General features: G+C 40.3%; 1 protein-coding gene across 4 annotated transcripts in view; it reads left to right on the plus strand.

The window, feature by feature from the left end:
* Window positions 1–102: 102 nt before the first annotated feature.
* Window positions 103–8,976, plus strand: part of usp25 (ubiquitin specific peptidase 25) — a 31,053-nt gene continuing 22,179 nt past the window's right edge. For 3 of the 4 annotated variants that reach the window (XM_035666952.1, XM_035666955.1, XM_035666956.1), the window contains exons 1-5: window positions 104–346; window positions 4,885–4,962; window positions 5,502–5,646; window positions 5,911–6,034; window positions 8,233–8,395. In XM_035666952.1, the coding sequence (XP_035522845.1) occupies window positions 305–346; window positions 4,885–4,962; window positions 5,502–5,646; window positions 5,911–6,034; window positions 8,233–8,395 (552 nt within the window). In that variant the 5' untranslated portion in view covers window positions 104–304. Of the gene's footprint in view, window positions 347–2,179; window positions 2,328–4,884; window positions 4,963–5,501; window positions 5,647–5,910; window positions 6,035–8,232; window positions 8,396–8,976 lie in introns of all 4 variants that reach the window. The other variant, XM_035666954.1, reaches the window with a different exon arrangement.

An 8,976-nucleotide genomic window follows, 5' to 3' on the forward strand; every position in this document is an offset into this window, starting at 1 on the left:
ACCGTAAACATCAGGCCAAACGGTTGTTATTCTTCTGATTTTATCCAGGATTTCCAAAAGTCTGAGCAGTGACGTAAATGCAGTTCAGACAGACGCGAGTAATCGATCCCAGATCTCAGGCAAGGCAGAGCAATGTTTTCATGCCTGCTGACGACCTGCGCTAGTCACTGCCATGGCGCCCGTAATGTCGCTGATTAAGGAGGGGACATCGTAGCATCGTGTTTTAATTCGCTTTGGTGGAGATTATCACGCGCGTTGTGCTACTCCTGGTTTGAATTTAATAACATTTATCTTTGAACCCGCCATGACCGTGGAGCAGAATGTCCTCCAGCAGCATTCTCAGAAGGTAAGCTTACAGAAGCTAACTTGGTGGCTAGCTAACTTTAGCCTAACTGTATAGCTACATAGTTTTAGGGCTCAAAGTACTCACAGAGTCGGCTAGCCAGCTCCGTGGTTAGTTAGGGTAACGTTGAATTGCCATTTTATTTGGGTTACGGGCCACCCGTTGCTAATGAACCGTTTGTAAATCGCAAGTTGATATGTTTAAGCTAGGCCTGCCGTTAGCCTAGCGCAAAGCGTTCTCCAATATTTTGCTAACGTTAGCTGTTAGCCCATGTTGGCTAACGGCACAACGTAAAGTTAAACCATAGCGATGTCTCTGTAAGTTGTGTACCGTTGACAATATCTATCAGCTCATACATATACAGGTAACACCTGGTTACGTTAGCATCCCGGGCTAACTGTGGCGTCAATTGAAATAAACAAGGCCAAATGACAGTGTCAGGTTTAACATTAACGTTAGTCAGTGTCGTCAACTTCGTAGTATTGAATCAGTAAATGTTCTATCCTAACGGGGCGCTTCGCTCAAGACATTTCACGTTGTAGGTTAGCACCAACGCTAATGTTTTGGTATTCGTGGCTGTTGCGCGGTTGTGTGTGCAAATGTTTCCTAGGTTACTCATCATCACATATCTGATATCTTTGTTTACAAAGTATGGCCAGCGGCGAAGGTAGAATCACAGCCGAGCCCTGATGCTGGGCGCAGATTGAGTAGCCTGGATAGCAAGCCAAGTGTGTAATGGTTCATAACCGAGAAGGTGGATCATTAGGTGACATTATCATACTCTCTGTTTACCAAAGTGCATTTGAGGTCCATTGTGTTGCTTAGTGAATCCCATAACGAGGAGCCTGTGTGGCCACCATGCCCAGCATTGCATACCTCTGGTTAGTTATGTAACCACTTGAGCGATGTTGCTAAAACGTAGGCTAGATGTTTGCTCTGCTAGTCTAGCTTTAAAAGAAAATAAATAATTATTTAGCATAAAGGGTTATGTAATCATGTGTTACCACACTGCATGCAATTCAGTACCTTTGTTCTGAAGCATAGACTGTAACTCACTTACCTAACGTTAAAAACCCAAGTGAGCAGTGTGAGGTGAGTATGTGATGGGGCGATGACAGTCAGAAGTCTGGAGCAAAGGCCAAAATAAACACCTAGCCTTCCGTTGATGACTCAAACTTAAAAGTAGCAGTGTAACACAAACCCTATTATGCAGTCTGACCTTTTCAGGGGCTGAAATGAAATAAACAGTATAAACAGTCAACAGTAACCGTAAAAACTGGCCAAAACTTGTCTAATACATTTTTGAGCCATTTTAGTCCACCATACATGAATTTGTAAAATAAATATAAATAACTTTTCCTAGCTTTTATATTGTCAATTTTTTTATAATAGACTGCGTACAAAGCTGTTTGTTTTGACAGTGCGTGTGTGGTGGGATTTAGTTCTAGTCAGTAAGGTTGTGCTCCATCATTAAAGAGCTTCATGAGAGCAGGGTGTGGTGCAGCTTTTTATGTAGTGACCTGTAGATGGTGAGCTCACGTTGAAGGACCGCCTGTGCAGCTTGTTTTTGTTTGCAGCTCCTTCACATGCTCATACTAAACAGCCGTGAGAACCGTGTGGTCCATTCACTGGGAATCCCCCTGTCTGTAGCCTGATACAAAGTCCTAACGTTGCCTGTGCAGAGAATTATGTGGTGTTATTCACACAAGCTGCCTTTTAATGGCCGATGACCAGTGTGACAAGCAGCCATGCCAGACGTGTCACATGGCGATGAGAAAAGTGTGTATGTGTGTGTATAACTGCTCTTGTGGTTGACTTGGCCCAAATCTGTCACAGGTGTAACTTCCCTCACACTTCACTGACCTCGCCATCCTCCGTGCCAACAAACCTGCATCCATCAGTCTCTGACAGTGACCAACACACACTGGCATCTTCATGTTTACTTGTCTCCAGTGGTTGAAACATGGCAAAATGTAAAACTGTTGTAAGTGCATGAGTTACAATTCTATGAATGTCATAGTAACGGAGCTCTTTAGGATCTCCACACTGCAAACACAAGCAGCCATCATAACTATAGTTACCTTCTGTTTGGAAGCTGCATTTTCTTCAGTGTTAATATGTTGTTACAAATATGAATCAAAACTGTTTAAAGACCTGAAAGAAAATTGTAAATGAGGCACTATATGAATGTATTCTAGTAGTTTCTCTTTGTTGTATTTTAGACTGTACATTTCTTGTAAATTTGCCCTGATTTTCAGACTTCCATTGGAATATTTGTCATTCTCTACCGTGACATATCAGATAAATCATAGTACCACTTCCCCTATGAGGTTTGTAGAGAACAGTGTCATATTTTCCAGTCTGTTGCTGTGAGCGAACATGTTACGTGAGTATTAAACTCACTGCTGAGTTGTGTATTCACGTTTAGTAAACCGTGAACATGGTCTCGACAAATTGGGTATAATGCATTATTTATATGCTGTTAGTCTAACAAAAGCGTGAACTTTCTTTTCACTTTCTCCAGTGAGTCTGTGAAAAAATGGGCCCCTGGGGTTTAATAAAGCACTTGCTTTCGAAAAGCTCACAGAAAACCATGTAGCTGATAGCAGGGTTGGAGTCAGGTTACAAAGCAGGTACAGAACATCTTCCCCAGGGCTGCAAGAATTGAGATCCTCACTGCAGGACAGGACAGATGTCATTCTGGTGTCTCTGATGTCTTAAATGCAAGTTTTTCCAATCATTTGTTGTGATGATAATATTGATTTAATGAGGGAACATATTCTTCAGTAAGTCCACAGTGTGTGACTATTGAATTTATAATGAAGTAATCTATATTGTTAATATTGTGGCACTGCACATTAAGACTCCTAGTTATTTCCAAGGCACACAACAATGGAAATATTAGCATTGCACATTCTGAATTGGGTGTGTGACTGAGATCTCTATACTTTGATTTATTTCACCTTTAGTGACCCTGGTATGTTGTTCTGGGTGTGGCAGGCTAAAGGCTAACACAAACCTCCTGCGATCAATAGTTATTTTTATTTTATTTTTACTTCCTTGTCTGCTTGTATGAGGTAATTATGCACAAGGATTTGCACTGTTTGCTCTGACTGCTGTTTTCACATCAAACAAAAAAAGAGCTATATTTTAAACGCTGATCATAACTTATGTGCAGCAGCTATGACTGCTCACTCTCCCCCTCTGCCTGCCAGCTGGCATCTTAGTGGTTGAACAAAGAGCGTCATTTCCAAATCACCACACTGACAGCAAGTAATGTGTCGGACCCCTGCAGAATGTGGTCTCAGGCTGTGTTCACACTTGGGCCATTTGGAATTCTTTTTCCAGGTCTGAGGCCATTTTCTTTGACAGATCAGTACTTTTGGTGAATTGCAGTATCTGATGTTTAATTAAGGTGCTGTTCCATTATTCACCTGTATCATTTTGCATTCATTGTGCAGAGCCATACACTGCAAAAGAGCCCAACACAAAAGACACATGGGTGAAAGCCTGCATTATTTGTTTAGTAGTTTGTGACATGGCATGCTCCCAAGCACGACTGTTTTTTATGGCCTTTTGTAGCAACTCCATTAAAAGTATTTATAAATGTCTGTGCGCTGCCATGGATGTGTGTTGTGCAATGTGTGAAAACAACCTACAGTAATGAGTCCTAAACCAATGAAAACCCACTCTTATCTGTTGCCTGCTGCACCTGTGAAAGCAGTCGGAAAGAAGTCTGTGTTCCTCTCACTCAAGACTTCAAATTTGTACCGTGTACTCTGACATTAAGTGCACTCCCCCCATTATTTATAGTGCATTTATTCAAGCTGTGCATTGCAGGTTAAGTGTGTGCGGTAAGGCCATGCAGTCCAGCTGGGTTTGACATCAATAAGTCATCAGACTGCAGTAGACTCGTTATTAGAGATGAGAATTGACAGGTCTGATTAGGTACAAGTGGTACAGGTTCAAGTGAGAATTTATGGAATTGTGATTTGATATTAGGGTTGTTTTGTGATTAATGGTTACTTTTACAGCTTTTACCTTTTGTCCGAATGGTGTTCAGCCAAATGAGATCAAATGTTGGTTCTATAGAAAGTGAATTTTCTGTGACTCAGTGTTTAGTGACACAGTTCACACTGATCGATGAAGAATGTATCAACCAACAGTTATGGTGCAACATTAATATTTGTGCATGCCATTAATAGCTATGATCAAAGTCTGTGATGCAGTATGTCACTCTGCAAAATATAAAAAAATCTATAATTATAATATAAACAAATATTACCCTGTAGCATTAGATAGAGATCACACTGTGCCCTTCTTTATTCACCTGACTGTCACTATAGATGTGTAGCATTATGAGTAAGTTTATTGATTTAGTTGAAATGTTGGCTTTTTTCTCCCTTCTGTTGTGGTTCCTTTTGGATAGTTTTTTTTTTTTTTTTAGAACCTGAACCTGCTCTAAACCACTTGCTCCTTCTCTTCCATAATGCTCGGCTCTGAACTACTTTGTATTCTCCTTTCTTCTTTTCCCTTGATAGCACCAGCAGACGCTACTAAACCAGTTGCGGGAGGTCACAGGCACCACAGACATTCAGCTGCTTCAGCAGGCCCTGCAGGTACATCATGAAAAACATGCATTACAAATTCTAATTTCAACGCTGATACATACTGTGTATACACTGTTCTCTTTCTGTTAGTCTGTTTCACACTTACACACAGACTTTCAGACATTGCCTAATGCAAGGACAGTTTTGTGGTCTCTACAAGCTGTTTTCACATAATTCATCCAAACAGTAGCCCCGCTCTCACAGAAGCATAACATTTTCCTTGTAAGACCCAATTTATGTAAGAGACAGGTGGAAAGCTTTGCTACCTCAAAAGATAAACACCAAATACAGTTTTTAAGTTTCAGGTTTTTTGCACACACTTTGTCAATCTTGCTGTCTTCTTTTTTAGATCAGCAGGCATTGTTAGAATATGGTTTCCTTAACAGCAGCCAAAGTCTTCAGGTCTCATCAGATATCTAAATTCTGAAAAAATATATGCAAACCTCCAGTGGAACAGGCTTCAAGGTCTCATCGAGCGTTCCTGCTAATTATTTTCCTGTTTTCAAACCCAACTGACATAAGCCTCAACAAACACATTGTTGCTGCAGGTGAGCAATGGAGATCTGGCCGAGGCTGTGGCCTTTCTGACAGAGAAGAATGCTAAGGTTCCTCAGCAAGATGAGACAACCTACTACCAGACATCCCAGGTGGCCAGCGACAGATACATCAGCGTGGGCAGCCAGGCAGACACAAGTGAGCAGCTTGCTTCAACTTTTGGCACAGAAGTTAGAGACCTTACAGGGATGATTAAAAGAAAAAGACAAGCTCAGTTTACAGTTTTATAACAGGAGGTCTCAATCAGTGTAAGATTTGTGTATTTGAATTCTTTCATGAAAAAAAACAAAAGGCTTTTGAATACTTACCTAAATTGTCAAAATATAAACCATAAAAGTAAATCGGTGTTGGTGCAAACCAAATTACTCTGTGTGTGCGTGCGTGTGCATTTTCTTAATGTAGATGTGATTGACCTGACCGGGGACGATAAAGATGACCTGCAGAGGGCTATTGCCCTCAGCCTTGAGGAGTCCAACCGGGCCTTCAGGGAGACGGGCATCACCGATGAGGAGCAGGCCATCAGCAGGTGGGCTCAACTGCATTACTGACTGATAATAACAGATATACTTAGCAATTCTGGACTCAACATTTGACCAAACAGTTTGTACCAAGCCTTGGATGAATATCCACACTTACCACCTACATTATCTCCACCTTAGCCCAGGGTGTGATGGAAATATATCTAGCATTCATTTGTGTTATGCAATGCTGAATTGTTGATCTGTAGTGGGAAAGAAACCTGTAATAGGGTGTCTTAAAAAGTCTAAAATCTAACAGCCTACATTTTAGGCCTTAAAATGTCTTAAATATGATTTTGACAGGTCTTAAAAATTGATTGGATGAATGAAGTGAACATTACTTGTATAAAGTAGCATTTTTCCGTCTTGCTTTTAAATGTGTTTTAGGGATAGATACATTTGTATTGTTCATACTGTAGCAACTACAAAATGAAAAGAAATACAAATCTTAAATTGCATTCATTATGGTCTTGAAAAGGTCATAAAAAGTCTTAAATTGAACCTGTTGAAAAATGCAGAGACCCTGTGTAAGGATCGGTATCAGGTAAAATACATTTGCTCCATATTCGAAAATAAGAGTGTGCGAATGTGAAAAATAATTTGATAGCACTGTTGAATTACTCTTCTCTGGTACCATTGTTTGCAAAATACACTTATTCACAAAACTCTAACACTAAGGAATCCTCTCTCTTATCAGCGGTCTACAAACATTCAGCAAGCAGATTCTCATTTTCACCAGTTAAAATGACAAACGTTGGCGGTGGCAGATCACATCAGCTGACGCTACTTAACTTTAATTCCGTGAGTAACTTGATGACAGACTGGCTGTTGTCGGGTTTGTGGGCTCGCTGCAGCCGGTGTCTGTAGTCTGCCAGACCTTCCAACAACTCCAACAGAGTGATGCATCCTCTCTCTAGCAGATGGCTTCACATCAGTTTCAGTTGCATTCTCCCAGTTAAACTTTAACCAAATCATATCAATTATTTCAGCTTCTAAACCTTTGAATCAGGACCTTCAGTTTCAGTTCAGTTGAATGAGCTTTATTGGCATGGACAAAAATGTGTTGTTGCCAAAGCAAATAACAATTATTACATATTGAATACATTACAATATATTTTGTACATTTATATGGCTCAAATAGCCAGTGAAAAATATGTTTAAGATTTAGTAGCTATAGCTGTTATTTTATGGTGTCAGATACATAAATAATCAACAATAAGGTAAATATAAGTATTGTATAGGACTCGGCAGATATATTTAATATATTTGATTCATCAACATCCCTGTTGTATTAGATATAACAAGGTCAGGTCAGATCACCCACTATTGGCACCTAATAGTTACATGTAACAGCAATTCCTTTCTGCCAAAGAGATAAGTAAAGTGTGTTGAATAACCTAACTTCTGAAAGACATTCAGTTTTTGAAATTTGGTCTTTAACATTTTGGATATTTCCAGGCTAGGCTGGAGGTTTAATGTTATTTGAACAAGGGCACATTTCAGGGGAATAATGGTGGAATGTCACCACTTTAACCCTTTTGAAGAGTTGTATTTTTTCCTTTCATCCACCGTCCAGGTATTGGTAATGGTCACCTGCCTTGTAATAAATGTGATTTTTTTACTATGTCCTGATACAGGAGAATAAAAGCACTATGAACATTACATTTAAAATCACAATCCCTAATATCAAGTACAATATGACCTGACTTGAGCACAATACTAAGGAGCCGCTATCTGGCAGTTTAATTAAACCCCATTCTGACTGAACTGTGGACTGTATGTAGAGGTTTATACAGGGACGTCTTGTTTTGGAGAAATGCTGCTGAATTCCGTGTATTCCAATAGAAGGATGCAACTTCTGTCCATTGGGGAGCATTGTGAAACAGCTTTGTTTGTTTTTTTTTGCACAAGATGAAGAATGAGATACCAGTAGTTTGAAAATGGCACTGGATAAACTGCAACAGGGGAGCCAGTGAGTGATGAGGTGTCCAGGAAGACTAATCTGCACCCCCTACTGTGAAATGAACATGAAGTTGTATTGTTCATAAAGCCAGTAACTCCTCTACCCCCAGTGGATTCAGCCAGACCTTTCAAATGTAGTGGGGTGATAGGTCTGGCAATGCTGATCATGCGATCATTTGGTGCCTTTTTAATTGAATTTGTTTTGCATTCCTTTTTTCTTTTTTTCTTCTTTTTTTTTCTTTAGAGTTTTGGAGGCCAGCATAGCAGAAAACAAGGCAAGTCTGAAACGTACCCACACAGAAGTATGGAGCGATTCACCCAACCCACACGACAGGAAGAGGATAGACAACTGCCCCGTGGGGCTGAAAAATGTTGGCAATACCTGCTGGTTCAGTGCTGTCATACAGGTGGGTGGGCACACGCACACTCACTGATGCTCCAAAACCAAGAGAATAGATCTGTTTGAAATTTGAACAAATGTAATGTATTTAAAGCCTTTTCTTAGAGCTTTTCTATAGACCTTCTTCTGATTGTGCTGTAAAATCCCTCTACTTTTTCAATTAGGCTTTTTTGCCATTTCTTCTAGTACTTCATCTTGCACCTATTTTGTGCCAGTTGTCACAAAGACTTATTTTCTTGTATGCTGGTGGAGTCGGTGGTAGAATGTGACCTGAGCTGAAATATGCCAGATGAACACTGGATACACCATCACATGGTGCCCAGCTCTAGTTTGCAATGTAACCCCCCCCCCCCTTTGACAAGAAGGCACTGCTTGAACCTGACCCCGCTGCACTTGGTATGAGAACAGGAGTAAACAACTTTCTCCTTTCATAACAAGATCATGACAACTTTCATGTTCACTCTCACAAACAAAACAGAAACTAAGCACATGACCCTAAGTTAAAGCAGTGAGCTCTTTTTATTGCTGTCACCGGCGTAACATGTTGAACATTGTGGCCCCTCAGTGTGTGCACTTTTTTTTAAAATT

This window comes from Morone saxatilis, unplaced genomic scaffold, assembly GCF_004916995.1.
Source record: "Morone saxatilis isolate NCDOM2014 unplaced genomic scaffold, NCSU_SB_2.0 Contig20, whole genome shotgun sequence".
Classification (NCBI taxonomy): Eukaryota; Metazoa; Chordata; class Actinopteri; family Moronidae; genus Morone; species Morone saxatilis.